We start from the raw sequence: 22,554 nt of genomic DNA on the forward strand, positions 1-22,554 counted from the left end.
AAGGTAGATGAACCTTAATAGGGCTTGGCCTCTTATCATGGATGGTCGCATGTAAGCCCACAGGAATGCCCATGTTGTGTTTTTCATAATTAGAACACCATTTTTACCCTTCGGCAACGATGTTTCTTTGTTGTCATATGTTACATAGAATAGAATGTAGTTTTGGTCCAATAATTTGCAATTACTAGCACATTGCACACATTAATTTCTATTCTGGATTTATATATGTCGTAGTTGTGATTGTTGATGTATTAAGTTTTTTGAAGTCATTTTGTGATTATTAAACTTCGAGAATATCTGTATTCTTACTCTCACAAGTCACTAGTAAGCATTATGTGGCATCTCGTGTGTTTTTACACAAATAGTCAACAATGAACTCCGAAAATGGACTATAGTGGAGAAACTAAGGAATCATGGGTGCTTTTCAGTACGTGTCTCTTTTTGATGAAGATTCTTGCTTATATGTGGTCAAGCATAAGTTGCTCTCATGGTAATGCTTGGTAAGGAGCGTAATCTTCTTTAATCCTATTGACGCCTATAATTTAACTCGCACTTACACCCATAGTTGATTTCGTGCTCTAATTTGTGACTTTGCCAACTTATTTCTTCTTCAGTCAACTCTCGCCTTGCCTATTCACTAGATTTACCCGTGATTTTTCTTTATTTTGACGCATACTAAATTGGGAGATCAAAGCAAGTGGACGAGGATCCATGAACTTAAGGACTTTAGCCCTTTACTTTTTAGGCCCTATGGCAATCTAATGGACCAAGCTGCAAGATCAATTCCTTAGTCCCATTAGCGATCTTTGTGCCATATAAGACTCGATATATAACTAGAATTTTCTGAATTATCTAAAAGAACGAGAGGAAGGAAAAATTATACACTGCCCTATAATTTAACTTTACATTTCAAGAGGAGAGAATTGTGCCATAACTCCAAACCTTTCTTTTTCACAGCCTTTGTCCAAACATTTTATTTGTGTCATCCACAATTTAAAGTATTTCATTTTGTTGCAGTACAAAGACAAATCTATCTATCTATTTGACCATTAGTTGACCCCAAAAAATAATTTTGATCACATTATTAACTATTTCAATATGGGTAAAAGGTAAAATTTACATTTTATATATAAATTAAGTTAAAAACTAAATTTAAAAAAAGAACAAAATAAAAACCTTATCTTCCGACGAGTAGAATATTGATTTAAGTTTGGGAGAGAGAGTGTGTCCGTATATTTGGGGTGGAGTGGAAAAGAATATGGGGTTATTATTATTATTATTATTATTATTATTATTATTATTTTGTTTTTAACTTATTTTATGTATAAAATGAAAATTTACCCTTATTGAAATAGTTAATAATGTGATCAAAATTATGTTTTAGGGTTAATTCATCCAGTTGTCCTTGTGCTACAACAAACTGAAGAGTTTTGAGATTGTGGGTTGTACAAATGAAAGGTGTTACGCACCAATACAATTGGCCGACCTACTGGGGCCTGTGGCCCTCCTGAGCCAAACTAAGAGGTATGGTGGCCAAGGTTTGAAGAACACGCAACATCCAGAAGCAAAGCCTCTGACATGGCCCAACTACTTGAGGATCGAAGTGCATTGGCCGAGGCAGTCCATACCGAGGTCTCTATTCCGAAGTCGAAGCTTTAAAGCAGATTTGGCATTACCTCTCCCAAGAGATCCGATCTTACACAAGAATCCTCTTTGAGTGATTGATGGGACGTCCATCATAAAGTGTAAGTGTCTTGTTTTGTCAAATAACGACGGCTCTGCCAATTAATAAATGTATAGCAGGCTAGGTGGTAAAAAATGATGCCCAAGATTAAATAAGTAAACTAATAAAATGAGACCACGTGTACTCCCAACCGAGGACCACGACTCAACTCGTATTACTATAAATATTCCTCCATGCACCCATCGTAAAACTAATGCAAGATTCAATACATAAACAATTACTACACATTTTACTCTCTTGCAATACAACCGAGCTTACATACAAATTCAACAAATCGTGATTGGTAATTATTGTGCAATCGTTCTTCAAATGTCTTGCGAGATTCTGAACGTTGTCGTCCCGCGCCTTTGAGCAGCTTCAACGCTCTCTCTCTCTATCCGTTCCAGATCACCTATGTGTCTTAGCGTTTAGGACCAGGCTTGCATGAGCATGGTTGGGTCCAACATCTATTGCCTGTGGCCACAATCGAAAACAAGGTCAATAGATTGGAAACCATATTATAAGGACGAACAACCGTATGGAAAAAGCTTACTGAAAATGAACATTTGGGCATTCTCCTTGACAAAGATCAAAAGGAGGCCCCATTACTTGGGAAAATTTTAAGTTGATACTAAGAAAAATGAGTTCAGATGAAGATGTACCCCCGGAAGGGTGAGAGAAAATGCTGGAGGAGCCCTACCAACAACTGTCCCAGCAGCTCGTCGCCAAGGTGGCATGCGAATGACTGCCCAGATCTCTAGGAAAATGGTCGCAATGGCAATAGATACGAGGAACATTGCAAGCCAAAACATGGCCATGAAGGAACTTATGACCCAAATGCAGGGCTGGGAAGGTTTCCCTATTTCCCTCAAGGACAATACTAACAAGAAGACGAAATCCAAAGCTAATGGGTTGCATCTTCCAGGCACATCAAGGGGGAAATCCCATAAAAAGAGAAGTGAAGGTTGACATTTCTTCCAACTATGCTGTTGGCCGACCCACCGAGGTCTTATACAACCTAGATGACAACTTCCCATCAAGGTGTGAGCAAGAACAAAGGCCTAGTAGGTCCAGCAGCGTATTTGACAGAATAAGTCTAATGAAGCCGAGGCACATGCATCAACGACAACCTCGCGAGCTTTAGGTGAGGCCACAGTCCCCATCTCCTATGACTCAGAAGCTGGAGAAAAGGCATGAAATGCCCCCTGTGTTGCTCTACCTAGAACTAAACGTCAGAGGAGGGAGGAGGAGGCTAGAAACCAAGTTAGTCCCTCTCATCCAACACCTAGATATGAAGTCGATGAGAACGTTGACTCAGATGAACAACAGAGGTCTTGTGACTTGGATGATGATGACAAAAATCTACCATTTTCGAGAGAATTGAAGAGTGCCCAAGTGCCAAGGCACTATGTCGTGCCTAAGATACCGAAGTATGATGGAAGAGGTGATCCGGAGAAACATTTAAATGCTTATAAGACCTACATAAGCCTAAGAGGTGTCACCCTAGCAGTAAAATGCAGAGCGTTCCACTTGACACTTAGTGGAGCAGCTGAAATCTGGTATAGCAAGCTACCACTTGGAAGCATAAGGAGTTGGCCAGAATTTAAGACCATCTTTTTTAAGAGATTAGCTATGAGCAAGGAAGGAAATGCCCCCATCCAGCGCTTCCAAGAAATGAGATAAGCACCTGGAGAGTATCCAAAATTTTTTTTGTCATGCTTTACTGATGAAATGACGTATTGCATGCAAGTCACTGATCGTGAGGCCTTGTCAGCATTGAGAGGAGGTCTAAATATGAATACCCTATTTTGGAGGGACATGTGAAATCAGGATCCCACCACCTATGACGTCCTGCTTGAAATGATGAGGCGGGAGATAATCAATGAAGAATTGATTAAGCATACGAACAGGACCAGCAGAGGCAGCGTACGAGGAGACCAACCTCCTGTCTGATAGACTACCAGATGAACTAAGCTGGTAATGAAAATTTAGGGCAAGCACTTGCCAACTCTACTTTGAATGTGATTCCAACATTGGCATATGAAGATGTCATCCTTGTGGCCAACACACAGCAGGCTGGAACTTGACAACAGACCTTTCGAAGAGGAAGATGCCGATGGTGTGGTTCAAAGCCTAGGAATAGGTTAAATCAGAACCTCTTCGAATATTGTACGTACCATCGCTCTTACACTCACGATACCACAGATTGTCAGGAGTATGCTCAACACACCCAACAGGAAAGTTCCCAGAATGACAAAATGAATGAATCACCCTAGGCGAACAGGGCCCTACCTAGGTACGACTATCAGCTTAGGCATGAGGAGGCCACCCCCGCCAGTAGGATGTTCTCTCTGTAGGAGGAATGAGCAAAATGCGGAAAGGCCCAGAGAAGGTTGCAAACACCGTAGGGCCATCAAGCTCAAGAAGAGACCTCAATCCATAAGGTGGATACCTTATTTGGAGGCCCCTACGTAGGCGGTGAGACACGTAACTCACAAAGAAACTATGTCCGAGAGGTCAAACACCATCCGTTGATGAGTTATATTGTGGATAGTAACTCCCGAAGAAATCAAGCACCACCCATCATCTTCACCCAGGAAGACGTGGAAGGAGTTCACTTCCGCTATTGTGATGCACTTTTGGTGAGGGCCGTTGTGCTCGGAATGGGCTTAAGCAAATGCTAGTCGATAATGGTAGCTCTGCGAACATTCTATTCGGATCTATCTTGACAAGATGATTTTGGACCACGATTTGACTCCTACCACTACTCTCTTATATGGATTCACTGGAGATAGCATCACTCTAAGGAAAAAGATCACACTCGCAATGAAAATGGGAGAATCACCTCAAACCACCTTGAACTTCATGGAGTTCCTTATTGTGGATAGCCGACCAACATATCACGAGATACTAAGGAGACCTGCCCTAAAGAAATTGGGAGCCGTCACCTCTATCCACCACCTATGCATGAAATTCTCGACCAAGAATGAGATGAAGACAGTAAGAAGTAACCAGAGAGGATTAAGGGAGTGCTACCTGAGCTCTATTAGGAAGGCTAAGCCCTGGGATGTCAATGTTATTATAATTGACATGGACATGATAGACGTTCCAGGTGAGGCTCTTTCTGAACGAGAAGATGTTGAAATAATCAACGCTTCTCCCGAATAGGAAGAACTGCTCGTACTTGATGAGATTGATCCCCACATGGTTGAGTACGAACCTCAAACAGTCCTAGTTTAGGAGCTGAAAAGTTTTCCTGCTGACCCCTGGGATCCCACCAAAATATTAAAAGTGGGTAAGTGCCTATCTAGTAACTTGAAAGAAAAACTTAAGGACTTCTTAAGTGGGAACCTTGACGTCTTTGTCTAGAGGCATGAGGATATGATGAGCATCGACCCCAAGGTCAGTTGCCATCACCTTAAGATTGATTTTAAGGTTGCCCAGCATAGACAAAAGAGAAAAGCCCTTAATCCGAAGAGGTATGAGGTCCTAAAGGAAAAAGTGCAGAAGCTAATCAAGAATGACTTCATCAGGGAGGCAATCTACCCGAAGTGGGTCTCCAATTCGGTGTTGGTTAAGAAGCACTGTGACAAATGGAGGGTATGTATTGACTTCACTAATCTTAACAAGGCATGTCCCAAGGATAGCTTCCCGCTTCCTAGGATTGATCAATTAGTAGACTCTACCATCGGACGTGAGTTATTAAGCTTTATGGACGCCTACTCAAGCTATAATCAAATCTCTATGTACTTGGCCGATGAGAAGAACGCTTCTTTTATCACGGACAGAGGCCTTTATTGCTACAAGATGATGCCTTCGGGTTTAAAAATGTCGGGGCTACTTATCAAAGACTTGTCTACAAAATATTTGCGGACCACATTGGCAAGACGATGGAGGTCTATGTGGATGACATGCTTGTGAAAAGTCTGAAGGCAGATGACCATGTGGCACACTTGAACAACACCTTTCAAATTTTACGAAGATACAGAATGAGGCTCAACCCCCTCAAATGTGCATTTGGTGTTGCCTCAGGAAAGTTCTTAGGGTATATGGTCAATTAAAGGAAAATTGAAGCCAATCAAGATAAAATCATCACTTTAATCGAAATACGATCCCCCGAAAACCAAAGAAAGTCCAAAGCTTAAACGAACATGTGGCAGCATTAGTTGCTTTGTCTCAAAGGCCACTGACAAGTGCCTCCCATTCTTTAAGACATTGAAAGGGGAGAAGAGGTTCTAATGGATAGAGGAATGTGAAGAGGCTTTCCAGGGCCTGAATAGGCACCTAGGGCAAGCCCCTATCCTCTCAAAGTCGAAGCCCGAGGAAGTTCTGCAATTATACTTGGCCATCACAAATGAGGCCATCAATGCGGTCCTTATTACAGAGGAAGGTACCACTCAGCTCCTCGGGTACTATACTAGCAAAGCACTCTATCATCAGAAACACGCTATCTCGATATGGAGAAGCTTGCCTTGGTCTTAATCAAAGCTTCTAGAAAACTGAGGCCCTACTTCCAGGCTCACACCATTCATGTTTTAACCAACTTCCCCTTGAGGCAAGTAGTTTAGAAGTCTAATGCTTTTGGGAGGCTGCTAAAATGGACAGTGGAGCTTAGTAAATTTGACATTGTCTTTAAGACTAGGGCAGCTATCAAGGGCCAAGCCTTATCTGATTTTGTGGCAGAATTTACCAACGTACCAGAAGTGGAGAAAATGATGGAGCCTGTAGAGCCCCCACATGGAACCTATTCATGGACGGATCGGTTGGAGACACAGGTTCGGGAGTCAGGGTGATCTTAGTAAGCCCAGAGGGTCAAAAACTGAACCCAGCTGTGAAGTTCGGATTCAAGGTCACCAACAATGTGGCAGAGTATGAGGCACTCATTACAGGCCTTAGATTAGCGAACGAATAGCAGATGACTCATCAATAGCAATTCCCAGCTAGTTGTAAGCCAAGTCAATGGCAGCTTTTCAGCTAGAGGTAAGAGCATGGCCACTTGAGGCTGGTGATGGACTTACTCCCATCATTTGAAAAATTCAAACTCATTCAGATTCCACGAACGAAAAATGCACACATCGACGCACTCTCCAAACTTGCTAACAGTAAGGACTTTGAATTACTGACAGTAGTACCAATTGAGCACCTCTTGACACCTTCAATCGAGGCCCCAGATGTCAGTGGGTAGAAAAAACTCCTACCTGAATGCAACCCATTGTTGCCAATCTCAAAGACTAGGTCATTCTCACAAATAAAGATGAGGCCTACAAATTGAGGAGGAGGTCAGCTTGTTTTGTCTTCATTGACGATGTACTTACAAAAGAAGCTTCTCTCCCCTTCTCTGATGTATAGGTGGTAAGGAAGCCACCTACATACTAAGAGAAGTCCATTAAGGTATTCGTGGCAACCACTCTGGAGGTCTGGCTTTAACACAAAAGGTATTGAGGCAGGGGTACTACTGGCCTACCTCGAAGAAAGATACCCTCTAATTTGTGCGCAACTGTGACAAGTGCCAACATTTCTCTCCTATCCAAAGACAGCATTCACAGGAATTGACTGCAGTCTCCAACCCCCGGCCTTTCTCCAAGTGGGGAGCGAACCTCATAGGTCCCTTACCAAAAGGTATAAGAGGTTCAAACTTTACAATAGTGTCCATTGATTACTTCACGAAGTAGGTTGAAGCTGAACCACTGACAAAGATCACAGAAGCAAACCTTTCCAAGTTCTTATGGAAGAATATTATATGTCGGTTTAGATTTTCCCACTCGATCATCTCTAACCAAGAAGGCAATTTAACAAAAAGAAAGTTCGAAGCCTATGTGATGAACTGGCATAAAGAAGCACTTCTCCACGCTTCATCACTCCCAGGCTAATGGTCAAGTAGAGGCTGTGAACAAGACCATTAAACATGTCCTAAAGAGGAATGTGATTCCAACCTTGGAATATGAAGATATCATCCTTGTGCCCAACACACAACAGGAGGAACTTCACAACAGACCCTCCGAAGAGGAAGAGGCCGATGGTGTTGTTCAGGGCCTTGGAATAGGTTAAATCAGAACCTCTTCGAATATTGTACGTACCATCGCTCTTACACTCACGATACCACAGATTGTCAGGAGTATGCTCAACACACCCAACGAGAAAGTTCCTGGAATGACAAAATGAATGAATCACCCCAGGCAAACAGGGCCCCACCTAGGTATGACCATCAACCTAGGCATGAAGAGGCCACTCCCGCCAGTAGGATGTTTTTCCTGTAGGAGGAATGAGCAAAACGTGGAAAGGCCCAGAGAAGGGTGCAAACACCTTAGGGGCCATCAAGCTCAAGAAGAGGCCCCAATGCATGAGGTAGATATGATATGACCTGGGAGTCGAGCCCGATGAAGGCAAGTGCAAGACGACACCTGTTGATAGTCGATGGAGGACCGATGACACAATCCAAGGCAGAGCAAGTGAAACAAGCTATGGGATTACTCGTTCAAGAAACCATTGATGGAACCATGTTTGGGACTCAAAATGGAGCAACTTTCATGTTTGGGTTGAAGGCCGAATCAACTTGGATCAATTTAATATCGAAGGCCGAAGACGGAGGAAAATGATAAGCCTATGCGACCGCATAGGCTTATGAGGCTCGCGGTCACATGCATGCTTACCGAAACACAAAGGAGCCAACCCGTGTGAACTATACGACCACATAGAAATAAGCATCGCGGTATCATAGGCCAAAATTTTTGGCGAATTTTCTATTTTTGGCAATTTTTCATATTTTGTTAGTTTTTTATTCTTTTCCATATTTTGGAAAATATGCTCGACTTTTGCACGATTTTTACCTAGTTTTTAGGTTTAGTATAAATAAGAGTTTTCATTTAATCGTTAAAAACTTTTAACATATTTGATATTGAATTAAAGTGAGGCGTATTATCTTCTCTTCATCGTTCTTCATTAAACAACTTCGAACTTATCAAGTGTTAACTTGTGGCATTCAAACAACCGGATTCAATTCTTGAATTGCGTGATCAAGGGGTCTTTCAAGCGTCGTTCTTGTTGAGTTTTTTGGTTCGACTTTCTTTTGGATTAATCCTAAACTCTTGGATTAATTTGGCTTTCTTGGGTTCGTCAACCTCCTTGTGGGTTTTGTAGTCAACGTTGCTATGGGATTCGCATTAGGATACCATATTTGGAGGCCCCTACGTAGGTGGTGAGACACGAAACTCACAAAGAAACTATGCTCGAGAGGCCAAACTCCGTCCGTTGACGAGCTATATTGTGGACAGTAACTCCCGAAGAAATCAAGCACCACCCATCGTCTTCACCCAAGAAGACGTGGAAGGAGTTCACTTCCCCTATTGTGATGTACTTTTTGTGAGGGCCGTTGTGCTTGGAATGGGCTTAAGTGGATGCTAGTCGACAATGGTAGCTCTGCGAACATTCTATTCGGATCTATCTTGACAAAATGATTTTGGACCACGATTTAACTCCTACCACTACTCCCTTATACGAATTCACTGGAGATAGCATCGCTCCAAGGAGAAAGATCACACTCGCAGTGAAAATGGGAGAATCACCTCAAACCACATTGAACTTCATGGAGTTCTTTATTGTAGATAGCTGGTCGACTTGTCACGGGATGCTAAGGAGACCTGCCCTGAAGGAATTGGGAGTCGTCACCTCTATCGACCACCTATGCATGAAATTCTCGACCAAGAATGGGGTGGAGACAGTAAGAAGTGACCAGAGAGGATCAAGGGAGTGTTACCTGAGCTCCATCAGGAACGCTAAGCCCCAGGATGTCAATGTTATTATAATTGACATGGACATGATAGACGTTCCAGGTGAGGCTCTTTCTGAACGAGAAGATGTTGAAATGATCAACGCTCCTCCCAAACAGAAAGAACAGCTCATACTTGACGAGATCGATCCCCACATGGCTGAGCAGGAACCTCAGATAGCCCTAGTTTAAGAGCTGAAAAGTTTTCTTGTTGACCCCTAGGATCCCACCAAAATAATGAAAGTGGGTAAGTGCCTATCTAGTGACTTGAAAGAAAAACTTAAGGACTTCTTAAGTGGGAACCTTGACGTCTTTGCCTGGAATGAGGATATGGCGGGCATCGACCTCAAGGTCAGTTGCCATCACCTTAAGATTGATTTTAAGGTTGCACCGAATAGACAAAAGAGAAAAGCCCTTAATCCGGAGAAGTATGAGGCCCTAAAAGAAAAGGTGCAGAAGCTAATCAAGAATGACTTCATCAGGGAGGCCATTTACTCGAAGTGGGTTTCCAATTCGGTGTTGGTTAAGAAGCACAGTGACAAATGGAGGGTATGTATTGACTTCACTAATCTTAACAAAGCATGTCCTAAAGATAGCTTCCCGCTTCCTAAGATTGATCAATTAGTAGACTCCACCGTCAAACATGAGTTATTAAGCTTCATAGATGCCTACTCAAGCTATAATCAAATCTCTATATACCCGGCAGATGAGAAGAGCGCTTCCTTTATCACGGACAGAAGCCGTTATTGCTACAAGATGATACCATCGGGTTGAAAAATGTCGAGGCTATTTATCAAAGGCTTGTCAACAAAATATTTGCGGATCACATTGGCAAGATTATAGAGGTCTATATGGACGACATGCTTGTGAAAAGACTGAAGGCAGATGCCCATGTGGACAACACCTTTCAAATTTTGCGAAGATACAGAATGAGGCTCAATCCCTTCAAATGTGCATTTGATGTTGCCTCTGGAAAGTTCTTCGGGTATATGGTCAATCAAACGAGAATTGAAGCCAATCCAGATAAAATCTTGATCGAAATGCGATCTCCCAAAAACCAAAGAAAGTCCAAAGCTTAACCGAATGTGTGGCAGCATTAGTCGCTTTGTCTCAAAGGCCACCGACGAGTGACTCCCATTCTTTAAGACATTGAAAGGGAATAAGAGGTTCTAATGGATAGAGGAATGTGAAGAGGCTTTTCAGGGTCTGAAAAGGCACCTAGGGCAAGCCCCTATCCTCTCAAAGTCGAAGCTCGAGGAAGTTCTGCAATTATACTTGGCTGTCTCGAATGAAGCCATCAGTGCGGTCCTTATCAAAGAGGAAGGTACCACCCAGCTCCTCGGGTACTATATTAGCAAAACACTCTTTCATCAGAAACACGCTATCCTGATATGGAGAAGCTTACCTTGGCCTTAATCAAGGCTTCTAGAAAACTGAGGCCCTACTTCCAGGCTCACACCATGCATGTTTTAACCAACTTCTCCTTGAGGCAAGTACTTCAGAAGTCTGACGCCTCGGGGAGGTTGCTAAAATGGACAGTGGAGCTTAGTGAATTTGACATTGTCTTTAAAACTAGGGCAGCTATTAAGGGCCAAGCCTTATTTGATTTTGTGGCAGAATTTACCAACGTGCCAAAAGTGGAAAAAATGATGGAGCCTCTTGAGCCCCCACGTAGGACCTATTCATGGACGAATCGGCTGGAGACATAGGTTCGGGAGTCGAGGTGATCTTAGTAAGCCCAGAGGGTCACAAACTAAACTCAGCTGTGAAGTTCGAATTCAAGGTCACCAATAATGTGGCAGAGTATGAGGCACTCATTGCAGGCCTCAGATTAGCGAAGAAATAGTAGGTGAGTCCATTAACAGCAACTCCCAGCTAGTTGTGAGCCAAGTCCTTGAAAGCTTTTCAGCCAGAGATAAGAGCATGGCCACTTTAGGCTGGTGATGGACTTACTCCCATCATTTGAAACATTCAAACTCATTCAAATTCTACAAATGGGAAATGTAAACATCGACGCACTCTCCAAACTTGCTAATAGCAAGGACTTTGAATTGCTGACAGTAGTACCAATTGAGCACCTTTTGAAACCTTCCATCGAGGCCTCATATGTGAGTGGGTAGAAAAAACTCCTTCCTGAATGCATCAGATTGTTGCCAATCTCAAAGACCAGGTCATTCCCACTAACAAAGATGAGGCCTACAAATTGAGGAGGAAGTCAGCTCATTTTGTCTTCATTGACGATGTATTCTACAAAAGAAGCTTTTCCCCCCTTCTCTGATGCATAGGCAGTAAAGAAGCCACCTACATACTAAGAGAAGTCCATTAAGGTATTTGTGGCAACCACTCTGGAGGTCTGGCTTTAACACAAATGGCATAGAAGGAGGGGTACTACTGGCCCACCTTGAAGAAAGATACCCTCTAATTTGTGCTCAACTGTGACAAGTGCCAACGTTTATTTCCTATCCAAAGACAACATTCATAGGAATTAACTACAGTCTCCAACCCCCGGCCTTTCTCCAAGTGCGGCGCGGACCTCATAGGTCCCCTACCAAAAGGTATAGGAGGTGCAAACTTTCCAATAGTGGTCATTGATTACTTTACGAAGTAGGTTGAAGCTGAACCACTGACAAAGATTACAGAAGCAAACATTTCTAAGTTCTTATGGAAGAATATTATATGCCGGTTCAGATTTCCCCACTCGATCGTCTCCAACAATGGAAGGCAATTTAACAAAAAGAAAGTTCGAAGCCTATGTGATGAACTGGCATAAAAAAGCACTTCTCCACGCCTTACTACCCCCAGGCTAAGGGCCAAGTAGAACCCGTGAACAAGACCATTAAACATGTCCTAAAGAGGAAACTTGATGTATCGAAAGGGATATGGGATGATGAGCTGCCTCAAGTACTTTGGGCAATCCGAACTACCACCAGAACTCCTATAGGGAAAAGTCCCTTCTCAATGGCTTACGACACTGAGGCCATGAGCCCACTTGAGGTCGGTGTACCATTACCCCATTGCTTACACTTCAACAAGATAACCAATGACGAGCTTTGAAGATGTGAACTTGATTTCATTGATGAAAGAAGAGACGAATCCTAGCTAAGACTAGCTGCCTATCAGAAGAAAATGACCAAGTACTATAACTCGAAGGTAAAGAAGAGGTCATTTCGAATCAACGACTTGGTTTTTCAGAGAGTTTTCTTATCCTCCAAAGAACCAAGTACGGGCAACATGGGTCCGAACTGGGAAGGGTCCAATAGAATTAGGTAGAAAGTCCGACCTGGTATTTATTAGATCAAAGACATGGATGGCAAGGCATAGCTTCGTCCATGGAACATTAAACATCTCCATATTTACTATCGATGAATGTACTACCCTGTTGAAGGTCTTACCCTAGCTTATGTATGCAATTTTAAACTTCAATAGAACGTTGTTCAAGTTAAGTGATAAAATTTTCTCAAATCGTGGGCGCCTCGGAGGAGAGGTCTTGATCCCAACATAAGATCACATCATCTGAACTTCGAGGCGTATACCACACGCCTCCCTTTGACATAACTGAACGCTAAAGGAAGAAGCCTATGCATGGCTATACCACCCATCATGTTGGTAAGCGTGGGCACCTCGAAGGAGAGTCTTGATCCCAATAGGAGATCACCTTGTCTGAACTTCGAGGCGTACGCCACATGCCTCCTTTTGATGAAACTGAACGCCAAAGGAAGAAGCCTCTACATGGTTGTACCATCCACTATGCAGGGAAGTGTGGTAGCCTTTGAAGATAGGTCTTGATCCCAACAGTAGATCACCTTGTCTGAACTCTAAGGCGTATGCCACATACCCTTTTTGGTGGAGTTGAACATTAAAGGGAGGTGAACAATGCACAACGCTAGTGCCGAACTCAAAGGTTCATTGGGCATCAAAGCTTGATTATTACGAACTCAACACAACAGTTCAACTTACAAGACCAAGGACCAAGCTAAGCTACTCACATTACATGTCATGTTAAAACCAAATTACCGGGCCAGTACTAGTTACCAAGTCAAGTAGTTCAATCTGCTTGGAAGTCATGATGCATTTAAGTTACTTAACCTAGGCATAATGTCCATCATTGGTGCTCATTATCATTCAAGTTATTGAAGTTGGGATATTACGTTTAAATTCAACCACTGGACGAAGCTCATACACTTGGAAGAAAAACAACAATATATGATAAAGAGATGAGGACACAATTGCAAAGAAGCTTCATATATTAATCTTCAAAATGTCATCACAAGAAGAGGGCCTCAAGCCATTACAAAGTACACGAACTAAAAAGGAACTACCCTAAGCCTCCGAGTGTGGAGGTGGGGATGCCTTAGCGGAAGGAGCTCTAGTAGCTTCATTACTTTCTTCTTCACCCACTGCTTCTTTGGCTGGGGTCTGAGGAACCTCGTCTATAAGCTCAGACCTTAACCCTTCCAAATACCTCGGCATAAGTAAAGTTTTTCCAGTAAAAGCTAAAGCGTTGGTACTCCTCTGTGGTGTGAAAGTTTGCGATGTACTCCTTAATCACCTCTTCCTTCGCCATCTTGGCCTCTTCCCTTGCAGGTTGGCATCGTCAACGTGCCACTTTATTTGGCCTTCCAAAAAATTATACGCATCCTTAGCCCTATTTAGCTTGAGGTTGGCCTTCTCCAGAGCTTCGACAGTACTTTCTGGTAGTTGTTGGAAATTTCCACCTTCTTAGTGAGGGACACCACCTCACACTGGGATTCATACATTTCCTTCTTCAAAGCCTCGATTTAGGCCAAGGTAGACTCCAGCTTGGCATTCTCTTCAGTTCGCTAGGCCTTCAACTCCTTTGCCTCGACCTTTATTTTCTTTACCTCCTCTTCATCGGAGGCTAGCTTGTTCACAGAGGACTTATTTATTGTTTGAATGTTGTGAGGGTCTCGTGACACTCTAATGTGAGGCCCAAAGTTCTAACGCTCTGGCTTACCATAGCCTTTGTAAGGTCAGCTGCGTCGCAGATGGAAGAGTACATCTACCACCGGTCCATCCAGAGTTTGTGGAAATTCTTTGTGGCGCCTTGGACTTTGGCTGGTAATGCTACCAATAGTACAGGAGCTAGTTTCTCCTCACACCCCACTAAGAAACTCACGGACTTCCCTGGAGTCCTGGCGGGTCGACCTTCACTGCTTCCTCCTCCTCCGCTTTCTCTGCTGCCCGCCTATTAGCCTCATCCCTCACTTCTTCCTTAGCCAGTTGAACTATTTCCACTTTCGCAGCCTTCATGGTGGACTCCATCAGCTTCGGCTAAAGAGGAGGAGCGTCCTTGCTTGAATGGGACACAGAGATCCCCAACTTCCCAAAGAAGCTGCTTAATGCACCAGTTTTCTCTTTTTCTGGGACTCCTCGAGGACCTTTTCCTTGCCCCTGGCCTCCCGATCCTTGTCCTTTTGAGGGGCCTCCTCCTCAGCAGCTTCTCTTCTAGCATGGTTCTTGGAGAGGTACTCCAACTTGCGCTTCACTGCTTTGGCTCCACCGGAGCTGGCTTCAGAGCCCTAGCCCCCACAGTGGAGGTGGCTTTGAGAATGGAGGCCATATCTAGAGTGGGGTACTCCCTCTTTTTAAACTTGTCTGCAAGCAACAGAATAAAAGAAAAGTTAGAACCCAGTATCAGTTAAAAATGAAAGTAAAAGCACTTCATACCTTTTGAGGCCATCAATCCAAAGTCTATGAAATATTTGCTTCAGTCAATCAAATGGTCGTAGTGGCAAAGCTTCAAAGGATACTTGTATATCTCCTCTATGACGCCGAACTCAACTTCGTGAATCTCAAAGTGCAACCTAAAATCTGCAAAATAAGTCACCACAGTTAGCAAAAAAATGGGAAATTCAACATTAAAACACATTGTAGTTTCAGTTTAAGCCACTCACGGGCTTCATAATACTGGGTTAACACTGTGCATGCTAAGGTTGTATCTCCCTCCACCGCTTGCCTCTTGTCTCGAACCCAGAACCAAGACATCTTCCACGCCTTGATGGAAGAAGGCAGTCCCACCATAAAAGGTGCGTGAACCCCCAAGGAGTTATGTAGTACCACCCCTTAGACTCGTCTTTACCTAAGACTTTGGGCTGAAAAAGAGTCTGGAAGGCATGCAGAGGCATGTCCTCCCCTAAAGATACTTCCTTCCATAGGAAATACGACCCAACTAGTTGGCTCTACCCATTCAACGGAACCTGGGTTGGCAACAACATAAAATTCCTAAGCACAGCCCTGAAGAAGGAGTGCATAGGAAGACGCATACCAGCCTTAAACATGTATTCACTTACTGCCACACATCCAGGCATTGATAACATGCTCGTTTGTGGGCCTCAAGTACTAGTAGGGCTGTGCTAGCATTTCTATAGTATAAAGGATATGGTACCTCTCCATGATCTCTCCCAACCTCTTCGAGGTCATATTCGAAGCTATCCTAGAAGCCCCCAGTCTTCATTGTAATCTATGGCTCCTCAGCAATAGCATACTGCTTGACCTCGGAACTACTACCCTCACCTAACTTAGCTACGATAACTAACTCCCTACCCGAACTCGATTCTATCTCAGAAAGAAATCAAGAAACTAACAAAGATCACAGAAAAATTCAACTTGATGAAAGAATACCTACATGAGTGACTAAGAAGATGAGGATGGACGACATCGAAAAATGGAGAACATAGAAAATTGGATGCTGAAAAACTTGAGAATTACAGAGAAATCAGAAAATTTGCAAAGTAAAGGGTTGAAAATGAGAGTGGTTTATGTTTTATATGAGGTCAAAACGAACCCCAGTCGTCTGATTGAGGCCCATTAAATCTGAGCCGTCCATCTTTATTCAAACCTGAGGCATAAAATTCAAACCGTTTTCAAAACCAACGCCTCAGATCTTAACTTGCTACTTATGCATCTCCCAGGTGCGTCAACTTCTAGAAGCTCCAGCTGTAACTATTATTGTGCATTTACTACGACAGCCGTACGTGCATTGAAAGTTGTAACGATTCGGCTGCTTTTTCTAGGTAACACTTACAAAACATCAAATCATTAACACATCTATTAAGGGCAATCATCACCACACGAGCCTCGATAGTTACAGCATTACTCCTGACTCGGCCTCGAAATAAATTCAGCTATAACAAACATGCCTCAGCAGTTCAACTTGAAATTGCCTTGGCTTCCAACACCCATTACACTTCGGCAGTTCAGCTTCTTACTTACCTCAGCTTAAACACAAAATTCGACAACTATACTAGCACAAGCCTCGACACTTTAGCATTCACGTGCCTCAGCTTCAAAACATTTTTCAACAAACAACACGATGAGCCTCGACAACACAGATTTCCTATCTCGGCTCACCATTAAACATCATAACAGTAAACTTCAAGTACTTGTCTAGATGCATCTATACAATTTTAACTCCAACCATGATATAAAATATCTATATTTAGACTTGGAGGACTATTATTTAGGGTTCAAAAATTCTTCCAATTTTTACCCAACGAAAAAAGAGGACTTATTCGAACATTAAAGTCCATGCATTACATAAATGACTATATTTGAATTTGGAGGACTATTGTTACGTACCGGTACACTTAATCGACCCACTGGGGCCTGTGGCCCACCTAAGCCAAACCATGTGGCATGGTGGCCTAGGCCCTAAGGCCAACGAAGAACACGCAACATATAGAAACAAAGCCTCTGACGTGGCCCAACTGCTTGAGGACTGAAGTGCATTGGTCGAGATGGTCCATAACGAGGTCTCAGCCAAAGCTCTGAAGCACCTTTAGCATCACCTCTTCCAAAAGATCCGGTCTTACACAAGAATCCTCTTCGAGTGATTGATGGAACGTCCATCATAGAGTGCAAGTGTCTTGTCTTGTCTTGTCAAACATAACGACAGCTTTGCCAATTGATAAATGTATAGCAGGCTAGTTGGTAAAAAATGATGCCTATGATTAGATAAGTAAACTAAAAGATGATGTCACATGTACTCTCAACCGAGGGCACGATTCAACTCGTATTATTATAAAAACTCTCCCATGCACCCATCGTAAAACTAATGCAAGATTCAATACAAGAACAATTATTACACATTTTACTCTCTTGCATTACAACCGAGTTTACATAGAAATTCAACAAACCACGATTGGTAATTATTGTACAATCGTTGGTCAAATGTCTCATCGAATTCCAAACGATGTCATCTCGCGCCTTTGAGCCGCTCCCACGCCCTCACTCTTTGTCCGTTCCAGACTGCCTACGTGTCTTAGCGTGTAGGACCAGGCTTGCGGGTGGGTTTGACATCTGTTGTCCGCATAGCCCCAATCAGAAATGAGGTCAACAAAAGGTTTGAATAAAGTTTATGAAAACAAAAAGGTTTGGGACCATAACTGCGATTCTCCGTTTCAATAATCATGATTCAAATAAATTCTTTCAAAAATCAGGTATTTAAATAAAATCATGTTACCTAACATAACCCCACACCCACCCCCACACAAACCGAACCTTTTCTCTCTCTCTCATCTACCACCACTCTTTCTATTGAAAAACACACAACTAGGTACAAATTTGAGAGTGCATTTTTCTTTTTAAATTTTATATAACTAGAATGCGTGTCATTTTTCATTAAACTTTGCAAGGTATGTTGATTACGTTAGACTAATAGAAGAGCTTGAGTATATTTATTTGTTGTTATCCACTACTACCACCACTACCATAACTATCATTATTACTACTATTATCATTGCCACAACTATCACAACTACAACCATTGCCACTTCTACTCCCACCGCTACCACCATTAACACTACGAGTATATTCTGTAAAAACTCTTTTTCTTTTTTTTTTAACTCATTTTTAATCACACATTTTCACAATGAAATGTTTTGCTCGTAAACTAAAAATTTTCCTACTTTTCGACCACAAATTCTCCAAAAAAAAAAGTCAATATTTTAAAACTAATTTTCTCAAAAAAAAAAATTATATATATATTTTTAACGCTCATAAAAAAGTGGCTTAGTTTCATGAAGTTGGACATGCAAGAGTTTACGAGACAATTTAATAGTAATAGATGGTTTTCGTTATAGAAAATAATTGTATAACTATAATGAAATATTTGAGACCAAATTACAATAAATAGGGACTTATATTGCCATTTTTTCTAAAAAGAAAAGCAGAAAACCTATTTTCAAGAAAGAGTAAAAGAAAGTCTCATTTTCATTTTATTCTCTTTTTAAAAGGATTTTTTTTTTGTTTTCTTATAATTAACTTCATTATCATATCATACCAAACCAAATTAAAATTCCAATATTTGTTAACATTAATGAATCGCTATCAACGTTTCTTCATCATTACCAAGAAAATTCTTACAAGTCAAATAGACAACATTTGGAGTGTTGAATTCATGGATTGGTCACAGTATGTTTGGTGGGAAAGATGAGGTGATGATCACTCCATCATATTATAACTAATTTTCATTGGAACAAGGCGAGCATATCAATATCAAGTTGGATCGGAATATTCAATTGAAAATCAATCCATTTCCATCCAGAAAATAATAATAATAATTTATAATTATATTAAAATATCACATCAAGAGAGAATAATATTTTGGATTATTTTAATCTCTCTGTAATTAAATAATTTCTATAATACCTTATTTTTCGTCTTTCTTATTGTCAGTTATAATTAATATTCTCAGTAACCTAGATTCAATGAATTTTCACTCGATGAATCTTGAATTACATGAATCTAAAGTTATTATAGATAAAGTTATTCATATTCACAAACACACACACACACATATTAATGGATGTTTGAATTTGTTTATTAACAATTAACTTTTACGAATTAAATGTAATATAAAAAAATTGCTCATTTATAGTATTTCATCATTACAAAAAATTTGAATCATAGAAATTGAGTTTTGAGAGTATAATTTGAGTACAATTTTCTTCTCTTACATTTATATGCTAAATTTTATTTTCTTTAATTTGTCCGAGACTCATCAAATCATCCAACAAATTAGTATCAAATATTACTTTTATATCATTTATAATTTTTTTTATAATAACGTGCAATGCACATTCAATTTTGACTAGTAATAATAAAATAAGAATACGAAGGTAAAAGGCAAAGAACCACCCTTTTTCACACCAAGATCTGGCCAATTCAACTTAAATTTTTAACTTTTCACATTTTCACAATTTTCAAGTATTAGTTAGACTTTTAACTTTTTATATCTTAAAAATTTTTAACTATTAGTTCAATCCGGATTCAACCTTTTCACTTTACTATTTTTGGTTGTTAGCAATTTCGATTTTCAAAATATTAGTAAAAAGTAGAAATACTAAGCAAGTTCTGATATATTTTTTAAACCTTCAAATTCGTTGGTGACAGTTTCTTGGAAAATTGTCGCTTGTTTGAGTTTAGTCTCCACGAAATTGGTTTGCAACTACATTTGGTTTTTGTTAATAAAATATTACAAATGTTTCTTTCAAGAGATTGAATTTGAGGGTTGAACTAAGAAAAATGAAAAAAAAAAAAAATCACAAAACTGAATCCGAATGGACAGAAAAGGAGAACTGGAAACATCTTACATATTCAACTTGGATAATTATATTTACGACACAATTTTTATCAGTTGTAACATATTTTAATTCAATTAATATCCTTAATCTTTTTTCATTATGTCACTTATGTTCTTACTTTTTTCTTGGCGTATTTTTATCTTCAACTTTTTATTTGTTGTCACATCTTGTCGCTTACAATGGTTCTGTCCGAAGGTCCATTGGGAAGCATAAAATGATTTATTTTTCCATTCAAATTTTTGAAAATTTATTAAAGCTAAAGTATGAAAAATATTTTTCCTCATTTCAAATCCTGCAAATTACTTTGATATAAATCATCATCAAGAAAAGATGGGCTAAATAATAGAAGGATAAAGACGAGATTTTGTCCAAAAAAAATTAAGAACACAAGTGTTACAATGAGCTAAATTCGAGGATCTTAAGTGCAATTAAAATGTAATGCAACTATTAAAAAAATATATTACCCATTCAACTTCTCCAACCACCAAGAAAAGAACTATAATTTTGAGCAATGTTTATCTTGTCGTCTTCAATTTTACCGTAGGCAAGATTCTGGTATGGCCGAGAATGGTTAGAGAAAAATCTAATGGGTGCTGCTGCAAAAACAGAGGGGCAAGGGAGGGGGGGAGACAAGGTTTTGGTCCAGGGCCGAGGTCGGCCCGTGCCACCTCGGCCCTTGATCTGAATGGACCTAATCCCAGGATTTAATCACGGGACAAACAGCAAAACCCAAACCTAATAGGCTAAAACAATTTTGTTACTGTTTGGTTCAATTTAAAATCAGATCATCGGCATGTTTATATAGACTCAAACCAATACTTTCAAAACTCGGGGTTCAAAAACTTTGAAAAAAATCACTCATCAACTTCATATATAATAAAATATGACATTTTTTAAATATTTGCAATTTAATATTCTCTTTAGTCTTTTTCGAGTTGTTGAGAGAAAGTACTTGTTCAATGACTCGTTAATTAAAATCAATGATGTATTTTGTCTTAGGTATCAAACCCTTAAAATGGCATTTCACGTTGAGTACAAGCAGGAAACTTCTTTACATTTTTCCTCAGTATAAAAAGATTCGTGTGAACTTAAGGCGGCGCAAGTTATTTTCAAAGAGAATATTAGGTGGAAGTATAAGAATTTCAACAAGGATATTTTATTAAATATTATTCCTTTAAACTTGCTAAAAAAGACTTTGTCCTATGTTAGATGAAGAGAATAAAAGTTAGGTTATATCTCCATTCCTTTAGAAATAAGTAAGGATTTTATTACATTAAGTCTGAAAGTAAATCACGCACACAGTGAAATGAACGACAAATAAAATAGCAAAAAGTACTTTTGCATGATTTGATTGTTAGATATCTACATCCTTGATGAGTTCCATTGTAGCAGATGTCACACGCACTAAGACGTTGATAATCTCCACTGTTACAAGTACATAGGACTTACAAAACTTCAATTAAAAAACAAAGGATTATTTAACTTTCCCTTGCAAAGATATCTCTGCGTCAACTCAAAGTCCCAAAAGTTAAAGCACAAATTGAACCTCCAATTGAGAAGAAAGGTAAATGACCCTTAATAGGGCTTGGCTTCTAATCATGGATGGACGCGTGTAAGCCCTCTTTCAACGTTTCCTTAATGTTATTGCCAATAACAGGAATGCCCTTGCTGTGTTTTTCACAATCAAAACACCATTTTTACCCTTTGACAACGATGTTTCTTTGTTGTCATATGTTACATAGAATGTAGTTTTTGTCCAATAATTTGCAATTACTAACACATTGCACACATTAATTTATATTCTAGATTTATATACGTTGCAGTTGTGATTGTTGATCTATTAAGTTTTCTGAAATCATTTTGTGATTATTAAACTTCGAGAATATCCGTCTTCTTACTCTCACGAGCCACGAGTAAGCATTACTCGTGTGTTTTTTACACAAATATCCAACACTCAACTCTAAAAACGGACTAAAGTGGAGAAACTAAAGAATCATGGGCGCTTTTGAATGATTCTTGCTTATATGTGGTCGAGCCTTACATAAGTTGTTTTCATGGTAATGCTTGGTTCTCTAATCCTACTGGCACCTATAATTTAACTCGTCACTTACAACCTCTAGCTGATTTTGTGCTCGAATTTGTGGAATTTGCCAACTTATTTCTTCTTGAGTCATCTCTTGCCTTGCCTATTCACAAGATTTACTTGTGATTTTCTTTATTTTGACACATTCTAGATTGGGAGATCAAAGCAAGTGGACCAGGGTCCACGAAATTCAAGGATTTTAGCCCTTTGGCAATTTAATGGACCAAGTTGTTCGATAAATTCCTTAGTCCCATTAGTGATCGTTGTGCCCAATAAGGCTCTCTATATAACAAGAATTTTCTGGGTTATCCGAAAGAACAAATTACACACAGCCCTATAATTTAACTTCACATTTCAGAGAGAAAAAAAAAAAAAAAAA

The 22,554-nt window shown here is 40.3% G+C and overlaps 1 protein-coding gene across 1 annotated transcript; it reads left to right on the forward strand.

The window, feature by feature from the left end:
* Positions 1–4,039: 4,039 nt before the first annotated feature.
* Positions 4,040–5,644, forward strand: LOC111373373. Its single transcript, XM_022995891.1, has 4 exons — positions 4,040–4,167; positions 4,278–4,365; positions 4,457–4,861; positions 5,093–5,644. The coding sequence occupies exons 1-4, from the start codon at positions 4,040–4,042 to the stop codon at positions 5,642–5,644; spliced, it is 1,173 nt and encodes a 390-aa protein (XP_022851659.1).
* Positions 5,645–22,554: the final 16,910 nt, after the last annotated feature.

The sequence above is a fragment of the Olea europaea genome, unplaced genomic scaffold (assembly GCF_002742605.1).
Source record: "Olea europaea var. sylvestris unplaced genomic scaffold, O_europaea_v1 scaffold112, whole genome shotgun sequence".
Taxonomy (NCBI): Eukaryota; Viridiplantae; Streptophyta; class Magnoliopsida; order Lamiales; family Oleaceae; genus Olea; species Olea europaea.